The 20,776-nt window shown below is 43.2% G+C and overlaps 1 protein-coding gene across 1 annotated transcript in view; it reads left to right on the top strand.

Moving 5' to 3' along the window:
• Window positions 1-6,220: 6,220 nt before the first annotated feature.
• The window catches only part of ABHD5 (abhydrolase domain containing 5), a 43,810-nt gene continuing 29,254 nt past the window's right edge, over window positions 6,221-20,776 (top strand). The window contains exon 1 of the mRNA XM_019508814.1: window positions 6,221-6,380. Within this exon, the coding sequence (XP_019364359.1) occupies window positions 6,262-6,380 (119 nt within the window). The 5' untranslated portion in view covers window positions 6,221-6,261. The remainder of the gene's footprint in view (window positions 6,381-20,776) is intronic.

Here is a 20,776-nt window from a genome sequence, read left to right as displayed (position 1 = left end):
AGCCAGGCCACCCAGAGCCACTCTGTGGCTACTGACCATGCTCCGTGTGGCAGAATCACCACTGCTGCAGCTCTGGGAGGCCCCAGGTCCCCAGGTAAAGCTGCTGGGGCCAGCCCACTGCTGGTCCCAGCCGCCCCTACCCCCTCTAGGGTAACTTGCCGTATGCCAAAGCATGCATGGCACAAGTGTTCCCCAGAGACAAGGAACGGTGGTGCACAGTGCACCACCGCTACTTGTTCCCAGGGAGCCAAACATCCACGCTCATGTGGACATGGCCCTAATGTTAATTTCTTTAGGGCACTTCTACATGTGTTGCTAGGGCGACATTGTTACTGTGTCTTGATTTAGTACTCCCAAAATGAAGTACTAAATCACGGCACAGTGACAGCCCGTACTGTGCCATACACACGGTGCATGGTTCTTTTCACAGCTACTTTGCCATAGCGGCCTGCTATGCCAGGGGAGTACGTTGTTACAGTGAAATAGCTGCTGGTCGCATGTAGATGCCTGCAGATGCTATATTGCCGTAGCGCATTGCTATGGCAATGTAGCATCATGTGTAGATGTGCCCTTACGAAAAGAGGCTCTGAATTAGCCAGGCTTCTTCCTACAAGATCAATGGATGGTAGCTTTGTGAATGCTATGTCACTATCACTATAAAAAGTGTAGTGCATACAAAGACTTGTCCCAGCTCATACTGCCCATCAGTAGCAAAATTTAGAAAGCTAGCACTTCAGGGTTCTCACCAATGCTTCCATTCACAAATTCAAGCGGCCTTCCTTCAGCTTTGTTCATGGTTTAATAAAAAATAGTTTAATATTACAGCCAACCTGTCCTGTTTTTTTAATTAAATCCTGCCGCTACATGGCTCTTGCTTTACCCAATTACTTATATCCACGCAGGAGATTAATATTTGCATGGTGGCTAAAGTTAATTGTTTTACAGAATTTTGAAAATGCAAAGCACAATACATGCTAATTAATAATTTATCATTATTGTGATGAGCTGAGTTCAATCCTATTCCAGTTTCACTCACAGTGTTATTTGACTTGTTTCTAGTTACAAATCAAAACAAGCAATCTACAACATGTAGTTTTAGGCTGCTAAACTGGTCCTGCTGCCTTTCTCGACCCTTGCTAAACACACTGACGAATGATCTTTATGGGAAAAAGCTAAGCCTTTGCTGTGGTACTGTAGCTTCATCTGGTTTACCTTTGGGTTTGTGTATGTGCAAGAAAATTTTAATATCCTGTTCTCTCTGCTTTTGATTCTTCTTTATTTGACTTATATAAATAGGCAAGGCATAAATTATATTTTTATGCATACTGGCAGAGGGCATCTATAATTACTTACCAGCATTTGTAACTCAGGGGACATTCATCCCACTTTACGTGGGCTGGTCAGTTTAAAGCAATAACCTGGTCAGGTTTTTGCCATCTATGCCTACCTAAGACGCTACATCATTTTTCTATAAACGCAGATATTTTAATTGTTATCATTCCCCTTGTCAAGATTAGACTCTGGCAACATGTTTTCCACAGGGATACATTTTCAAATCATTCCAAGACTGAAGCTGGTATAGATTCTAGCTCAGGGTTGGGCAATTATTTGGGCTGGAGGACCTCTTAAAGAGTTTTGGTGAGCTGTTGTGGGCCAGGGGTGGGGGAAAGGGGCATTGCTGATTCAGCCTTGCCCCCCAGTTCATGGTTGTTACACTGCCCAGCACGACGGGGAGGAGGGAGGGGAGAAGCCAGTTGATCCTATCCAGCCCTGCCCACTCTGTCCAGTGCCAGAACCAGTACCCATCACAGGAATGTGCAGGGAGCAGATCGTGTCTCTGTCCCAGGCCCTGGGTCTGTGCAGTCACTGTCCCGCAATCTTAGCCCCAGTCCTGCCCACCTGTCCTGCTCCTGGACACCATTCCCCACCCACCCATGGCCCCATCCCATCTGCCTGGCTGACCATGCCCTGCCTGCAGTTGTCCCAGACCAGTCTCCATGGAGATCCCATCTGCCAGCTCCATCCAGCAACCCTAGCACATGGTGCAGTGTGGACAGGCCAGGGTGGCCAGGCAGCAGGGCTGAGTCTGGTGGCAGCGGCAAAGACACTGGAAGCGGCAGCCAGTGTGAGGGTGAGAGCTAGTATTTGCCTCAGGGTATGCTGGGAAACCAAGTCTGCCCATTGTGCCACCCCTGCCCCACCACCCAGCCCCATGGACTACAGCTCCTGGCATGCCTGTGAGCTGCATGCAGGGATAGGGTGGGCTGCATTCTATACCAGGCGATACCTCCTGCCGTACACACCACCTGCTGCACACACCACCACCCGGGCTGCCTCCTGCGCCTAGACTGGGTAAGGCCCAAGGACCTGCCACGGGCTAAACAGAATCATTTGGCAGGCTGGACTGGCCCAAGGGCCATATTTTGCCCATCCCTGTTCTAGCTGCTTTCTATTGAGCAGGACATTTTGATGAATACACACAACCACAATGTTCCAGAATATTTGTACTGGCTGCGCACTGGTCTCCGGGGATGTGCATGACTTGTTTAATGACAGACAGACTTGAATAATTAACAGAGAAGGAAGGTTACTCGGTATCATTCCATGTCATGTCATGTCCCTCTAGAACACTGAGTTCCATGAAATTCAAACTTCTGGAAATCAGAAAATACAGCATTACATTTCCACATAGCCTTCAATCATCTACCCCCCCCACAAAATCAGCAACAGCCAATGAGAATTATCTCCATATACACCTGCAGCACTCACCTGTGTCAGGTACAGCTGTATTGAAGGGTGGAGGCATTAGCTGGAGCAGCCTGGCAATGGTTTGATTGTGGTGCCAGGCATTTTCAAGGTGAGGGGGAATGAGCCCTTCTGCTTGATCTTCTTGTGTGTGATCCAAGAAGAGATTTATCACACATGTACATTAAGAAATCAAAAAGCCTTAATTTTATGCTAAGTGCTTATAGGCTGTACTAGCAGCATGACACAGTGATCTTGACATGAGGATTGTCAGGCTTAGGTAGGGCATTTGGGCAGTTTGTGAATTTAAGCATAAATAGCATGTGAAATGATATTATGTATGCATTACGGCTTGGAAAATGTAGCTATGCAGTGCTGTTTTTCTGCAGAACTAAATGTACTTATTCCCATCTGATATTTGAAATTAAGCAGTTCTAGCCTTGCTTAGGACTTGGATGGGAGATCACATTGGAACTGTAAGCAACACAGTTACAAGTCAAGAAATGGTGGTTGAACACTATATTGGGGCAACCCTGTGCCATGGCAACAGTGACACGTGGGGAAGCACTGTCCATTCTTCTGCTGGCAATGGCAGCTATTTTTATGCCCCCTACGCTCCTCCCCAAAGGCAGCACCCTGAGCTACTGCCCCAAATCAGCCCCTTTTTAACATTACTGTATTTGGTAAATAGTAGACCATAGAAACTGAATGACAGTGACTATGGGTGTTATGGGCATATTGGGCCATCACACAGGTAGGGCAGAATTAACATTGTGTCAACATGCAGTTTAACTCTGTATTTATTGTTTTAAGTAAATTTGAACTTAAGCTCTCTTTGTTCTTGCTTTAAGTTTTATTGAACTCAAGATTTTGGAAGCACCATAACTATGTGCTAAATTAAGTCTTCTCATAATTTTTGATAACTTTAATGAAAGACAAATGGATTTTTTTATAGGAGTCAGGAATTATTTAGGCTATTGTATTTATGTAGGTTTTTACTTGAGGTACTGCTGTGGCTAGATAAAGGCAATAAAGGCAATTTGTGAAGCTTAAGGACGCCTCTATCCTCTATAGTTTATTATAGTAGAATGGAATTACGGCCATTCTTTGAAATATTTGAAATGTCCAGTTGCTAAGAGGGCCAATGAAAACAATCACAACATGGTCTATGCCTCAAAATCTTGACAATTTTATGACATGGTGGTTAAGGTGCTTTTAAACACATGAGAGAAGACTAGTGTGTCTGTCTCCTTCAACTTTCTTCCCTAACAACACATAACCACTCTGTCACCATTTCTATCTCATGCATCCTTCCCCACTCCATGAAGCCATTGGTGTAAAAGGTTTCCCCTAACTGTCTGCTTTTCACTGCTCCTGGATACATATCACAGGCAGCAATTCATTGGAAAGCTGAACACTTCTTAGGTTAGACCAAGCTGTACATCATACCAGCATCTGCCCCACCTCTCAAGCTCCTGACCCCTGCCTTTGCCAGGCCTCTTTAGTCAGGCCTCCAGCTTGCCTACTTGGGTTCCCTTTTGTTTCCCTTTTCCCCACCCCAAGCAGCTCCTCCATCCCACACCTGATGTCATGTACTTTAACTTCATGTTTCCTGGTTTTCAAAGGTTTAAATATGCCTTAACTCTAAGCCACTCCCTAGATCCAGAACCCCCAAAGGCTCTTCAGATCCCAAGTTACCTGCAGGGGGGAGAGAAACTAAGACTCCTACAGCCCAGATCCCAACACATATGGAGGAAGGGAGATGTAAAGCTGACAGCTGACCCTACAACCTATTATCTCCCCTCCATTCTTTCCCAGTACACCTGATTTCCACCCCATCTTGGCCTGAGTCTCTCAATCTTTCTTCCCTTCACCCTCAGTTAGCCCTCTCATCTTTCCTTCTGCCCTTGCCCCAGTGCCAAACCCTTTTCCTTGTATTCCTTCATCTTTTCCATTCCCTAATCTTCCTCCTTTCATGCCTATGAGTTAATTTCTTTAATTTCTTTCTTTTTTAAAATGGAGTAAATTCTGAATCTTTTTTGCTGTACTCAGATATTTCCCCAAAATAAAATAAAACCTTAACAGAGACAGGTTATAGCAATATGCCTATAATGTCCTCCCCTCCCCTGAAATTTCTACCAGAACCTCTTTGTTCATGTATGCAAAGTGTAATTAAGTTGCCACATAAGCATTAGCCATGGGTGTATTGAGACAGCCTGGTTTTCTCAACTACTGTTTGCAATTTTGTTTTCCCAGAGGGGTGGAGGATGCCATGAACTAGGTAGGGCAAATGTGCAACTGAGACCATTTGGGTCATGACCAAAGCCAGAGCTTGAGCCACAAATGTGTCCAAAAATGTCTGAAGAATCTGTCAACCTTAAGTACTGTTTTCTACCAATATCTTGGCAATTCTTGTTTCAGTTACCCAACATTTGAATGATTAACATAGGAGCACAGGAAGAAAGAGAAACAGCAGGTTTCAAGGCACTTCCCCATCTCCCCTTGGCACATGGTGCCAGAGACATCTGCTTGGTTTTGAAGAGGGCTGTGAACATACTTCTCACAATGACAGAGGTTTGGAAAAAAAGGTTTGCTCTGAGTGGTTCTCAACCTTGTTAAGACTCAAGGCAGCCAGCTCTTGGCTGTCACTCATTTTCTGACTAGGGAAACAAGAAAAAAATGAGCAATTTTTCTGCTATAAGGAACTCAGAAAGACCCCAAAAGGTCAGAATGGTTTTGAGGCTGTAGATTTCTGTTTGAAATCTCCACGTTTTCTCTTGGGAATCATGCCTGAGCATTTGTCTGTCTCACACTGCTAAAACTGTGTTGCACCCTTGAAAGGATCTCATGGCACCCTATTGTGCTACAGTACCCTGGGATTGCCTCAAGACCCTTTCAAGGGTGCCTTGCCACCTTAGCCCCATGAGGAGTTGCAAACATGATTCCCAAAATAAACCCAGAGATTTCCAAGGGCGATGCCTAGCTGTGACTCTTGTAACAAAACCCCCCCCTCTATTATATTTTCTGGAGGCAAAAAGCACCGAAAGAGAGAACATGAAGAGCCAGCACTTTCCAAGGGGCTCCTCCAGCGTCAACGTGGTGAGACTCACTGGCTCCAGGTAGCCTGATAGAGTGCACAGACAAGGTTGTTTGGGTAGATGTGGTCTCTTTTATTAGAGTAACTCAATAGTTGGAAAACTTGTTCTTTGCAAGCTTTTGGGCCCTTGCAAAGAACAATTTTTCCAACTACTGAGTCGGTGTAATAGAAGAGCCCACATCTACCCAGAGACTCCTGTCTGCCTGTGTCCTTGCAGCGGGACTCAGGCGCTACGGGCCGCCTAACTTGCCACCTCTCCGCCCGGCACTTAGGGCTGGGGTGGAAACGCACCAGCGGGCCCGCCTGAGGCCTCTCTAGCCAACCCTGCCCAGCCACTTGGTGATGGTGGCGGTGGGCGGCTCCGAGGACTGACGTCAGGCGGCGGGGGCAGCTCGCGGGAAAGGAGGGAGGGCCCAGTGATGGCCGGGACCGCGGCGTTCGCGCTGTCACTTGCTGTGCTCCCGGCTGCGTCCCAGTCATCCGCTGCCGGCGGCCGCCACGCGCGCGACATGTCTGACGGCGAGACCGCCAGCGAAGGGTGAGTGCGGCCAGGCCGGAGCCCTCAGCGCGCAGGTGGCCAGGGCGCCCCGGCAGTTGGTGCGCGAGGTGCCCCCCCCCCCTACTCCTGCGGCTCCGGGCTCCTGCGGAACTGTGACCCCCCCGCCGCGTGCGCATGCGTGGGGCCGTGTGCAGTGGCCGGGGGTGCTGCCGCCCCTTCCCCTTCACCCCGTGGCCCTCGTAGCGCGGCACCACTGGAGGGTCCGCTCTGTCTCAGACAGCGGTGTTGCGGCAGTGATAGCGCAGGGGTTGTAGGGAAGCCGGGGAATCCCTGTCACGGGCAGGGCTCGGAGTGAAGGCGGACGAGGTTTCCGGGCCTGGCTTGTGTTGGGAAGTTCGTCGGCTTGACCCCGACCGGGCAGTTGGAGCAATAAAAAGATACAACCTAGAAGACGTCTTGCCTCTCTCATATAGGCTGCTGTGTCCTCTGATCATTTAAAATTACAACTCAGAAGACTTCTTGCATCTGGCATATCTGCGGCTGTGTCCTCTAAGCATTCTTCATCAGCTTTGGCTCCTTGTGTGCACACCCTAATATCCAGAATAACCACTTTAATCCATGCTTTCCCCCACATATTTCCCATTGGCAGATGCTGCATTTTGTCTGCCAGTGTATATTCCTCTCCTCTTTTACTGGCCTGCTTCCCACCTCTATCCTTCATCCGCACCCCACCTTGCCTTCTCTTGTTTGCCGTGTATCACCCATCTCTACTGTATACCTGATCTCTCTATTCGGCCCTAACAAACAGCTCCCTGACCGTGTGCTGCTCCACCATCTCCCAGTCTATTCCCTCCTGCTATACATGAAAATTTCTTGATCTTCCAGGAATCATTCCAAAATTATGCTGCTCCATTCCACCTCAGTAATTCTACCTTCATAACACATGCATCTATACCTGTTCCCTGTCTCCTATAATGTATCTTGCCACACATGTACTTATACTCAGTGATAGAAGAAATGGGGCGAGTATATAAGCCTGTTTTCCAAGTGTACATATCTTGCATACTTCCCGTCTTACCAAAATGTGTGCTTTTTCTCCCTTACTACTTCTCCTAGGAACCCCAAATGTCCCTAAACTTTTAATATGATATTTCTCACACTGCAGCTTTGCACACTTGTCTGTTAAGCAGCTCCCTATAGTCTGAAAGCTGCTGCTTTCACTTTTTTACATAGGAGAGCTACTTGACAGTTACAATTCGTTCCATTGTTTTCTTAAGGTTTTCAGAAAATTCTGCTTTGGTGTATGATAAATGCAGTTGATTCTCTAAATATTTAATTAACATTAAAATGCACTTAATGCATGACTGGCCACAGACAGGTTTGTATTTCTTTTGCATATCTTCGTCTCTGAGATCACTATGGTTTTAAATCTCAGATATCTGCACCCTTGGTCTCTGTCTGTTCAGATCCCCCTCTTTATCAGTTATGACATTTCATTTTGTAACTCCCAATTGAAACTCAGCTTGGGAAAATCTGAACCTTCCACCTTTTCCCAAGCTCTTGTCGCTCCTTCACATCCTTCTACTGACCTCTTCTTGCTTTCCACGTATGCTTCAAACATCTCACATTCAAAACACTTCGCTATGTGGCCCAGCCTATATTTCTGCTCTTAATCCTTCTGTCCCTAACTAACTTGAAAACTACTGTTTTCCTGTCATTTTTACAACTTCTGCTGTGCAGCTTCTGTTTGAAAGTGCCTTTCCTTGCTTGTTTGCGTGTCAAGTGACCTTCCTCTCTTCATTCACATTCACATTCATAAAATGCATGTCATCAGAAAAGCCTCTTGTTGATGATTTACCAAATAAGTATCTTTGGACTTCAACTCAGACAATATATGGGTCTCTGAAACTTGTAACAAACTGTGTTACTTTCGAATTGGACTTATCACCTACAAGCGCGTTCATCATAGAACCTGACTAGACCTGTTATACACCATGATCAAGAGGATCGAGGGTTGCCATGAACCTTAAAATACCTCTGCTTTAACTTCTCTTTGTCTGGGTGCTTGTTTGGAGCATTAGTTCTGAACTGTATTTGCAACAGATTCCCTATCAGATCCCTACCAGATATCCTTTGCCTGTTCCTTTTTCTAAGAAGCCAGAAGTCATATATGCAATTTTCTGTGGTAATATGACTGATGGCAGCAACATTACCTACAGTTCCCAATTTAAAAGGCTTGATGAAACTTGGCAGATGCACTGGGATGTGCTTATACACCTTAAGGTCCATTCTCTGTTGTTTAGGGTAAAGGAAATTTCCCTCTTCTTTTACTGTTTTAGCTTCTGCAGTGATAGGGTTCCCTATAGGCATTCATATTTTGGTGTCAGTGAACACTTTCAGTAACTTAATGTACCTGCATTGCATTGCCATACTGTCTGGAAAGCTCACATACAAACTGTTTTTTTCAGTTTTCACTGTTACACCTACCCTTATATAATCTAGGAAAGGAAGTACTGTGGCCTCTCCTTTGTTTTTCTGTCACTCATGGGTAGCACCACAATGAAGTGCCCTGAGCACTTCAGGCTCATTTTGAAGCAGCTCCTGGAGCTGTAGGGAAACAGTGGGAGGAAATCCCTTGAACCTTCTCCCTGTCAGCAGGAATATTTCATACTCCTCAGTTTGGAAATTGCAGGGCATAGCTCATTTCTGTCTATCAGGAACTATTGGGTTTTCTTCTTAACACCATTTGCCTTAAGAGTCTCGTAATTTAAACGTTTGAGGGCCTCGAGCAGAACACCCCTAGGCTAAAGACTTTCTCTTCCCCCTCTTCTAAAGTCCAATAATTTGTCTTTAGCAGTTATTTTCAGTCAGGGTGCAGCAATAGCTTGGGATGCTGTGAGATCCTTTTAAAGCTGCAGTGCAGTATTAGCACTGTTGGGTGTGAAAACACCTGCTCATGAGTCATAAAATAAACTCAGAGATTTCAAATAGGAATCCATAGCGTCAAAAATATTCTGACTTATTGTAGTGTTTTAAATTCTTTGCAACAGAAGAATTCCTCCATTTTCCATAATTGGAAAAGGAATGAAAGCTAAGAGCTGGCATCAAGGAGGGGTGCCTTGAGGATATCCAGTTGAGAACCACTGAATTAAAGGATAGGAGGAAGGGCAGCCCCCAGACCTCTCTACAGGTTGCAGGAATTAGGAGGCATCAAGTATAGTTTCAGTAATTCTGTAATGAAAGGAATGAGGAAGAGGAACTGAGCAGTGGAAGTTTACACAGGACTGGAAGAAAACACTGGAGAACTGAGCAATGAGTCTGAGGCTGAGCAATGTCCAGGTAGATGCCTCCTGCTGTCATGGTCAGGCCTACTGGTAAAGCCTACTTCCTGGGATTCATGCAAACCCCAAGAGACAAGTGAAAAAAAAAGACTTTTTGAAAAAAGATAAAAACCATGCATCTAATTTATACTTAAATTTTATGGTTTAAAATAAATCCAAATTTCAGGTGTTTTTAATAATTGAACATGCTGCATTGCTGCATGCTGGGTGCTCTAGGTCACTATCATAGGAACATGTAAATACAGAGTATGTTGTCAGATGACACGTTGTTTTCAAATCCTGTCCTTGGCTTCCTGTAACCTCAAGTGAAGGATCATGCTCTCTCTTCATTGGTTGATGGACTGAGGACTCTGTTGAACTGAGACAAAAACTCTCCACCAGTCTGTGTAAACTACTCCTATGCAGAGAAATTCCTGTGTCAGGTTGTGGTGCCCTCTAGCATGCCACAGTGCTCTGCATGGGCTGCCTCCTGAACTGGGAAAAAGAGATCAGGACTCAAATTCCTTCTACCTTAGTAAAAGGTATTGGAGGGGAGATAGTAGTAGGTAGCCTGTAGCTGTCTTAAATTTCAATTCAAGCTTTTACGGAAGTACTGCATGTCAGGAAGGCAGTGTTTCAAAATCTGTTGCTGCCAGTAAGCTGGAAAAATGAAAGACTTCCATCCCCCAGACTGATAGTCTAGCGCAGGGGTTGGCAATGTTTTTGGGCAGAGTGCTCATAACACCCACAACCTTGACTTGTAAGTTGTTGGTGTGCTGAGGTAGATGGTAGGGGAACTGCAAGGGGCCTGATCCTTGTTGTGGCAGTGCAGCCCTGGCCACTTCCCTGCTGCCCACCCTGAGGTGCACATGCCAAGCAAAACGCTTTTGTGTGCCACATTCTGGCACCTGTGCTGGGGGGTTGCCTACCCTCAGTCCAGCACACCAGTTCTAAATACATTTAGATTCACTCTGGGCTCAGTAGTCCATCTTTGCAGCTTGCAGCTGTGCCGGGAGAAATTCTGCCCCTAGGTTTAGACCCTTTTGTGTAGTGCGTGAAACTGACCCTATCTCCTTGTTCTTCTCCCATTCTCACTGGGAAGAACATCATCTAGCCCTTCTGAGCTTAAGAACATCACTACAATACAGGGTCTTTGGGAGAAATAAAGGGTACATATTGGAAAAGCCCCTGAGGATCTTTCCCATTTAAGAAAATAAGTTGTCACTTATCTGCTACTACTTGGGTAATTCTAATACTAGTATTTCTTGACTTTTAATGGTTGATTTTGCAGTCTGTACATTCATTTAGTGTAGGTTTCTCCTTTATTTTATATTAACAGATAGAAAAAGGTGGTGTAGGAAGAAAAACAAGTACCATAATTAGTTGTATCCAAGACAAAGTCCCCACCCCCATGTATCATGGGATGGGGAGCCCCTCATTTAAGATTTGAGTACAAGGTGGCAGTGGCTGCTCTGACCCTGCCTTTGGCTCTAAGGCCTGGCTGGAGCTGCTGCTGCTGCAAGAACTTCTGTGTGGCTGGCTGGGCTGGAGCCAGAGCAACCATGTGCTCCATGCCATGGGACAGAGCCAGAAGGTAAGTGACAATGGGATTGGGAGGAGAGATTGAGGTTGTAGTTGGGGTGCAGGCATGGAGGGCAGGTTGGGTGGATAGGTGGCAGGAGGCAAGGTGTTTGTGGGGGGCAGGGGTCAGGCACCTTGAATCCTCTTGTACATGCCCCCATGCCACCGCTTCTTCTATGCAGCGGTAGGGGGTATGAATTTAAGATGACCCTCCGGTAACTGGATTCTATCCATGGAAAATTATAACAAATTTATAAATTTTCCATGGATAGAGTCTAATTATTGTTGGAGGTACGTGACATTCAGAGTCATCTTGGATTCGGGTAAATATGGTATTTTTTACCAGATTTGGTTTGAGCTGGAAAGATGCAGGTGAGAGACAGAACAGCAGAAAATGGGTCTGAGGAAGAGCAAGATTTTTGAATCACAGAAGTTCTGTAAATTAATGGGGTGATTCTGGGCTAAGGTGTAGAAAGAAAAAAGAGGAGGAATTTAAGAACAAACTTTCAAGTGATACCTGTGAGGAAGGATGGAATAGAAACCACTGAAGGAATAAAAGTAAGAAAATCTGGATAGCATGAGCCAGCCCCATCAAATTTTATTTCTTTTATACTTCTGCGTTGACTGCTTACATGTGTAACATTTCAGATTGCCATTCATTTTAAAATTAAATTGCCTTAAGTAAAGACACAAAAATACCAGTTCTGTTACTGCAGTTTATAAAGTCCATCATATTTTATGTGTGGTCAGGAGGCCGGAGGGGAGAAGAGAGGACTTGTGTGCCAAAAAAAGGTTGGGACTAAATTGGTGCTAGTTTATTTTTGGAATGTCTTGATTGTGTTTACTAAGTACTGTACATGAATCTTAAGACTTGTTAACTGGCCATATGTTATATATTTCCATTAATCTAGTGCTTGTTAATGAAGTGGTCTAGCAATGACCCATTTACCCATGCTCCAGATTCTTTTAGTTGTTTTACTCTCTTTTCACGTAACCTAAAATATTTAGAAACGAGGGTGCATGATGTGTAGTACCTTTTTATGTACATGCTAGATTGATCCTTCTCCTTAGAGAATTCTCATTAGTACTAGACTCAGGAGTTCAAAGCAGTAAACCCTGTATTTGAAATGGCATGTGGAAAAGAAGTGGTGTTACAATAGAGACCACCATTCGGGAACTACTGGATGTGTGTGCAGTAAAGTAGATGTGGCTTCATAGCATGTATCCACACAACATGCTAAAGGAATGGATGTGGTCTCCATACAATACATGTGGGAGTTAAGTGAAATATTCTGTGCTTTACGTTAACTTTTTATATGGTATTGGCTTGTGGTTCTTCACTGAAAAACAAATACTACATATCCCTATCTCGTGGGACTTGCTATTAAAATCAGACACAGCATTGCAAAGGAAATGATAAAGAATAGGTAAAGAGTAGTTTGAATGAACAAGATTAATACTGAAGGATCATATGATATACTACTTAGCTGGTATCTTTTTAGGACTTCTGTGGACTTCTGAATTTAACATAATCCAAGGATACTTTCTGCAGTGAGGGCCAGCTTGTGGTTGGTGCTGGAACTCACTGAAGAATGAGTGTTTATGTAGCATTTGTGAGGTTGAGATTGTGTGATACCTAAAGTGTACCGCAAGAAATTTCAAAGCCATGGTGGAGGAAGTGGCACAGCAACAGTGACTGCCTAAAGCAGTCGTTCTTGACCTTTTTAGACTGCAGGCGCCCCTCAGAAAATACCAGCTCTTATCTTTCACTCATGTTTTGACTGTAGAAAAACTACAGACCAATTTTGTTGGAAAGAGCTTGCAGAGACCAAAACAAGTCAGAATGTTTTTGTCACTATGGATCCTGTGTGAAATCACTGGGTTTATCTTGTCAATTGTGTAAGTATCTGCACATGTAACGGTGCTAATATTGCATAGTACCCTCTGTCACCCTTAAAAAGATCTTATTATACCCGAGTTGAGAATCACTGGTCTAAAGTATCCAGATTAGGGAGGAAAGGTAAAGCAGGGTTGAAACTATGCAGGGCTTTTCACAGGAGAAGCTGGGGTAGGATGCAGAGAAGGTAGGGAGAAATTCTAACTCTTCAAGTAACAGTTTAACCAGGTGTAAAGCCAAACATTTAAAGTCATTTGAGGTTGTTTGGCTTTCATTAATTTCTCTTTAGACCTAAACCCATGTCACGTCTCAAGCTTGTAGAAGCTGTGCACTTTTAAGATTACAGCATGTGCTGAAGGGAAACAGCTGCATTAACTGAATGGCACCAATTTTTAAACTGCTTTGATAGCACCGAACATCAGCTGAACATTTAATAGGTATTAAATATGAAAAATGAAGAAGCAGTGTGTCTGATAAACTAAACCTGGAATAGGAGTTCATAGCCCTGCTGCTTAATTCTAATCCTGCTATTCAGGTTTAAGTCTCCTAACATCTCTGTCTCAGCTTTGGCATCTATGAAGTTGAAGTAATATCTGTCTCAGTTATGTTGAAGATTAAAGGGCTGTGTGTTAAATAGTAGTTGTTACCCATGTTTGCCTGAAGTCAGTTAGAAGGCAGGGTAGATTTGCACCTTGCAAACTAATTAAATCAGAGATGCATGCTTTCATAAGCAGGAGGCTTAACTTAATCAGATTCTGTATTTTATTAACTATCTCTGTGCTTTATCCTTTAAACAAGATAACTTGGTTGAAGAAGGTCAGTGATTCTAAACTCAATCTTTGAATTTAGGAAACAAAGAAGTGCAAGGCTCTTGCTCAACTTAAATGTCTTGCACGCTTAAATGCACAAATGGCTGCGTTTTCAGATATTTTTATGACTTTACTGAATTTATGACTCAACATCAGAAATTCTTTTGGTGGTTCTCCTGAAAACTGGCTAGAACTGGAAGAAGGCATTGCATTCAAAATATTGTCTAACCCTATCCCAACCATGCTATTGGTCTAATAAAAGATACCACCCAAAAAACTCCTTACCTTTTGTATATTTCCTAGTCCATCATAGCTACATTGCCCCAACACTACTAGAGGTGATAATGTTATTGGAATTGAGAGAGAGTTGGAAAGTATATTCAGTCATAAAGCTCCATAACATAGCAGTCTGCAAACAAAGTTTTGATTAATTGAAATGAGCATTTCTTTGTTTTAGGTACAGGTTCTTTCATAAAGATCTTAAGGACATGCAAAGCCATTAGAAAAGTGTTTTAGGGCTTGACATTGCAAGAATAGTCTACATATGATATTTCCAGGGATGCATTCTGTCATGTTCAGTTTGCTATAGTAAATAAATAGTCCTTCTCTTGTCTCTAGTAGCTAGAGTCCCATCCTCCTCCCTGCTAATATTTTTAGGTACCTGGTTAGATTTACAGGTTTAAATAAAAGTACAGTAGAAGTCCTGCTTAGTCACGAAGAGAGGAAAATACAAAACACCTTACATCATTGTTTTTGCTATTCTGTACTGGGTCTTGTAAAGTATGAGCCTTGCATTTTTTCTAAGTCGTTTTTAGAATTGGATTAGATAAGAGACTGTTTTCTAAACTTGCTAGAATGAATTCTACGAGTCTTTATGGTACTTGTAGATGCTCTAGATGAAGTATGTGTTTCATAAGCAATGGAGCAGTGTTTTATAAGCTTTCAGGGTAGGGATGGGAATGGGACACCAGATTTGTTTGGGGATTTGGCGCATGTGCCACTGGAGAATTGTAGAAGTCAGGAAAATCTGGCTGAGCACTTACGCGGCTCCCTCACTGCTGTGGATTTGCTCAGTGGCCTCCCATCTTCGTTCCTATATTAGCCTCTAATACAGTCCGGTTTGTAAGCAGGCAGGGAGGACTACAGAAAGCTGGTGTTACCATTTTTCTCATGATACTCCTTGTAACTGAAAGCAGGCTGCTTGATTCCATATCCATCAGGGGATGCCTTCTCACATATCTTGGAAAGCGGGAAAGGACAAAATCCCAAAGGAAGGCATTAGAAATAATAAAAAAAAAATTAGAGAACTAAAAAAAATACACAGGGAAAAAGATAGTGTTAGAAGCAGAAAAAAAGATGGACAGAAAAAGGTTTGAGAAGTAGGAATAGTGTCCATCAGCTGTTCCATTTCAGATGGGGACCTTAACTAACAGCTGGGGATTATACAACTGTACTAGTCTTTCTTGCATGAATATGTAGCTTCTTGCCATCATTCCTAATATAGTGGACTTGAGTATCACTTTAATTAATCAGAGTAGAGTCATTGTGAACATCCCATCTTTTTAATTTTCTCAGGGTTGTTACTGGCAAATCAGTAACATTTATATAAAGGAAGCTTCAACTAGCAAAATCCATGGTTTCTGAATTACAGGCAGTCCTCGGACTTACGACACAATTGGTTCCTGAAAACTGCGTCTTAAGTTGAAATGTAATTCAGAACTAATTTTTTCATAAGAAACAGTGTTATAAATGGGGGATTGGTTCCTGAACCAAGGGCCGATACCCGATTTTCACCAAAAATACCCCAAAATTTTGTACTCGATCAATTATAGATGAGTAATATAGCTACATTAACATATTTATATTGTAAATAGCAATCATATTAATTTAGAAGGACTTCTTTGACGTGACTTTGCTGGACTTTTTGAAGGGCTCTTGGTTGGACTTTTTGAAGGGTTCTTGGCTGGAGTCTTCTCAGGAGCCTTGGCTGCGGGTTTTTCTGGAGTCTTGTCTGCTTTCTTAAAGAAAGTGTCCAAGGAAGTTTGGACAGATGTTCCCCAGGAAGATAAGTGACACAGTGAACTTGTTCACTGGCATGGGATTGCATCGGATCAAGCATTGTAAGTCGAAACTGGCTTTGTAAAGTTGACACAGGGTGTCAATATATAAACATTGTAAGTCTGAAACGTAACTCAAAATGTTGTAAGTCGAGGACTGCCTGTATTTTTACTTTGATAATATAGGAGCTAACTGTTCTGAATACAAAGTTCAAGATACATTAAATACATGAGGAAAGCGTTGTTTTTTACTTCTGACCTAATGCAGCAATATTCTGCAATCAGCTACTAATGTCCTTTTGATGAAATCGGGAGGGCTGTATGCTTCCTAGAAATATTGTGCAGTAGTTTTCAAAATATTTTGCGCTGCTTTAAAGGTTGTGAAACACTTGGATAATTCAGTTACAACAAAGTAATTGCACAGAACAGCTTGGCTTGAAATTAGAACATAAGAAGTGCCATACTGGGTCAGACTGAGTCGTCTGTCTATCCCAGTATTCTATCTCCGACAGTGTCAGGGGTGGTGCTATAGATACAGGGAGAGCATTCATCTATCTCCTATTTAGTACACTCCCTAACAGCCACCATTATAGGTTTAGAGATGCCAAAGGCATCCAATATTGGAACTGTTCTTTAGGATTGTTCCTCATTTTTGCATTTTGAAAAGCTTAGTCTTTCAATACTATGTTGCCAAAAAAATAAGATGCTGTATCAGGTTTCATGTAGGGGGCCACCAAGGATGCCTGTAGATGTGCGGAGAAGCTGCTGCAATACGGTGTAATTATAGTGCTTTGGAGCAGTCTCAATTAATTAATTGAGTTTGTTGTGTGCTAATTAGCACACTCCATCCAACCTTCATGTCTTGTCTATCAGCATTCCTGCACCCAAAATGGCAGCAGGGCTGCTTTAACTGAAGCTCGTTTGATGAGGTTTGGTTAAATCATCCCTGCTGCCATTTTGAAGTGCAGGGAGGCCTGCATGTGTGGTGCCTCAGACAAGTCTGTGCTGCCGCATACCTCATGCACACTTGTCTGGACGTGCCTGGGGAATTTTTTTAACCCTGCTCTGTTCTCAGGTGGCTTCGCCTCTGTGTCTTATTGGATAGCTTGAAGAACTTCCTGGCATTTATTCCAGGAAAGATATTAAGCCAGGAGTGGCCCTGCCAGGAAATTTTTCTTAGAAATTAACTAGAAAAGGGAGGCATTTGAGGTTCCTCAAAGTTCAGGCAAGTAGTCTCTTGAATAAGACCTAGAATAGGATTTTGGTTAGTAGGTTTCTTTCTTAATGTGTTTCTTTTAAGCAGCCTAGTTAAGTTTCCTCTGGTTAATTTTACTTAAAAAGCTCTCCCGCCTTCCAGGCCAGTTGAGACTTCTGATTTCTTCAGAGCTGCTGGTGAACTTTAACTTCCTTAGAAAATGGGTTAATTGCTTTCTATAAAGACAAAACTCATTAAAGAGATGTGACCAACTTAGTCATGCGTTACTGAACTTATTTTTCCCTACTGTGTTACACGCAGCATCTAAAATGAATACAATTGGTAGGTCACAGAGACATCCTTTTACTTAATGTATTTGCTACCATTTAGCCTAGTGAGCTTGTCTGTTTTTTCTTGTAAAGTCAGTTTCTGTTGCTGTTTGTGCAATGAAATTAACACAGCAAATGACGAATGAAAGATACTTCTAAAAATAGAGAAAAACGTGCCATCTCTTTATGCCAGTCAGGATTGCATGCCCTGTGTCTTGTGACTAAGCCCTCAGAAGAAACAGGTAATGATATCAGTGAATCGGGTACAAGGGGAGTTTATACAGGTGCTCTGGGAGTTGGGGGGTGCTTTAATTAGATTAAAGCGCCCAGAACATCACATGTATCAAGTTCCCCATGCTGAAAAGTGGGGGGGGGAGTGGAGGGAGGCTTAACTGAAGCTCATTGAACAAGTTTTGGTTAAAGCGCCGCGGCCGCCATTTTTCAACATGTGGACACTGGAGACTGCAGGAGCGTGACAATTGCTATGCTCCAACAGACTCAAATCAAGTCTGCTCTGACACGCTGTAATTGCAGCGTGTCCAAGCAGCCTTGCTACACGTGTATAGGCGCTCAAGCCTGTTGACTTGTATTTTGAACCATGCTCTGAAGTTGCAAGTCTGCCTGCACATCTAAGTTTCATTTTCCCAGCCTTGTGCAAATAGTTTGGATTAGGGTAATGGATTCTATTTCCAGATTGTACATGGTGGTGAAGTGGTCATCTCTGTGTGTCTGTCAAACTGGATTTCCCCAAATTTTTCAGTTGCTCCAGGTCCTCCTGTCTTACTAGGTTTATGGCTGTTGTATGCAACTGAGGAGCAGCAGCCAACACATACATCCAGTCATAGGGGGAGTAACAGCAGAGTTGTTTTGTTCATCTGCCAAGGGCTGACAGGGAAATTAATGTTTCAGCATCTGAATTGGAGTAAATGAACTCTTCAAAACTAGCCCTTGTCAAATAATTCTACACAGCTTTGAAATTGATTGTGACATTAGGATTAATAAATAGTGGATATCTAGGTCATCAGGGCCAGCTACTGTGGTAATTTTTTTCACAAGAGTAGGCATGGTAACCCCTCATGTCAGGGCCAGTTCCCCCATTGTAGGTAATTATATCCTGCCTACCTACAACTCTACTACTGTTTTAAAAAAGGGTAGTTATTAATCGTCTCCTTTCCTCACCAAACACGCAAGCCTGTGTAGTGTTTCTGGTTAAAGAATGACTGACTTATGCAACTTTAAAAATAAGGGAAATAATCTTTTGTTGTGGATCGTATGTAAAAGCTGTAAAGGTTCTTTGAGTGTTATAAAGCCATGGTGTTGTTCTGTGGAAATCTTGACAGCAGCATGCAAATGTTTGTGAAAGCTAGTTTACTATTCTGATCTCGTTAACATTGTTACATAGATGAGAGGACCTCCTCTGAATACAGTTGCATAAAAACTCTGTAAAAATATTGGTGGCCACCAGAACCTTGTCTCCTTTAGAATTGCAACTACTTTTAGTGCAGTGGAGCTGCATTAATGTTAAACAGAAGAATCCTTCTAGAAAAAAGGATTGCGTACACAAGGACTCTGCACTGCAAGTAGCCACCATCAGTATTTGCCACTATTGGAAGAGTAACTGTAAATCTTAAAATGGCTGCTATCAATGTCCTTTGCATTCCCCGGATTCCATTTAAACCTCTCAAAAAGGATAAATTCAGTGAGGCATTTGTATGGGCATGTCCTGCACAGACCTGAGGACAATATTGGTAGCGTAGTTGTCATCTTTCTGCTATCATTGCAAAAACTAAGTGAGAGATCAAAGACATTGTAGAAGGATGGGATATCAGTGGACCTCTAAATAGGTCTGACAGTGGACATGAATGGCTCAGTATGAAACTAATAACTGCTTTGGCCATTGCTACTACTTTATCTGTTTGATATGTTCTGTCTTGGGTTTCGCTGCTGGTTATATTAAGAAATTATCATCTCTCAAAATATAAGCGCTACTGTTTCATCTGTCTAAAATTGGGATATTGAAGATCTGAAATGAAGAAATTTTTTAACTGCAAACCTTACATTTTCTTTCATACTTCATTTTCCTACTGGAAGAAGCAGATTTACTTGTTCTTTCCAGTTTTACAGAGCCTGTTCTACCCTAGATATTTCACAGACTTGAAAATGATAAACCATTAAAATGAAGCCTCTCTCTTTCATTTAAAACACAGACTTAGCACAGAGAAACAAAAGGAACTCTGCCTTCTGAAGAAGGAAGAAAGTTTGCCTATCCCAGGGAAGTATATAAGTACCAGAGGTTACTATCAAGTTGTTGGTTGTTCTTCCTCATGCAATATACAGTGATCAATCTGATAAATTGCCAATATTAGGGTGAAGAAATAAACTTGAATTTAAGTAATTCTATTTTTCTTAAAATTCTTCATGTAATTTTACTTCAGCAAATTGTCTTTTTCACACATGCCTTTTGGGCAGCAGGTACAAAGTGTCTTGGACAGCAGGTACAAAGTGTCTGTCCATAATTGTTTCTATTGGCATTTTAGGGCAAATTGAATTCTTCCTCAAAGTACAGAGGTGCCTAATGAGTGAAGCATTATAATTTTTCAGAATGACTATTGCTAATTTGGAAGTGACATTAGAATTAGGCCTGTGTGAAGTGGCTAGTATTCACTTCAGATTCAGCCAATTCGGGGGACAGTGATTAAATTGGGTGATTCAGATCACTGTCCCAAAACAATCTGGCCAAATCTGATTGCTGCTGAATGTCCAAATCAGGCAGGCCTATCCCCCACCCACTCTCCCAGCCCCAGTAATGGCTGTCCTACCTGCCCCAGCTCCCGGCACTTTGGGGAAAAAAAGCCCCACCTCAGCGGGTGCTGCTGGGTGGGGGGGGTGATCCCCGCTGCCCCCCACTGCCCTACGCTGCATGGGGGGGCTCTGCATGAGCCCTCTGAACTCTCCCCTGCTCCCCTAGTCCTCCACCATGGCTGCCCTGCCCACTGGGGCTCGGGCCCTTTAAGAAAAAAAAATGAGAAAAAAACCCTGGACTCATCATTCCTGTAGGTCGGGAGGCTGCTGCAGGAGTGGTGAATCCTGGGGGTTTTCTTGTTTTTGTTTTTTTTCCTTAAAGGGCCAGAGCTGGTATGGTAGGGGGCATGGGTGTTTGCCGTTGAGAGACCTGGCAGAAGGGGGAATAATTTGGGGGACAGGGAATGAAAATGAAGGGGAGGAGCCAGGCAGAGAAATTGGCTTA

This window comes from Gavialis gangeticus, unplaced genomic scaffold (genome assembly GCF_001723915.1).
Source record: "Gavialis gangeticus isolate Ggan-Ray unplaced genomic scaffold, GavGan_comp1, whole genome shotgun sequence".
Taxonomy (NCBI): domain Eukaryota; kingdom Metazoa; phylum Chordata; order Crocodylia; family Gavialidae; genus Gavialis; species Gavialis gangeticus.
The sequence above is the reverse complement of the archived record's forward strand: the minus strand, read 5'-3'. Positions and strand labels throughout refer to the sequence as shown.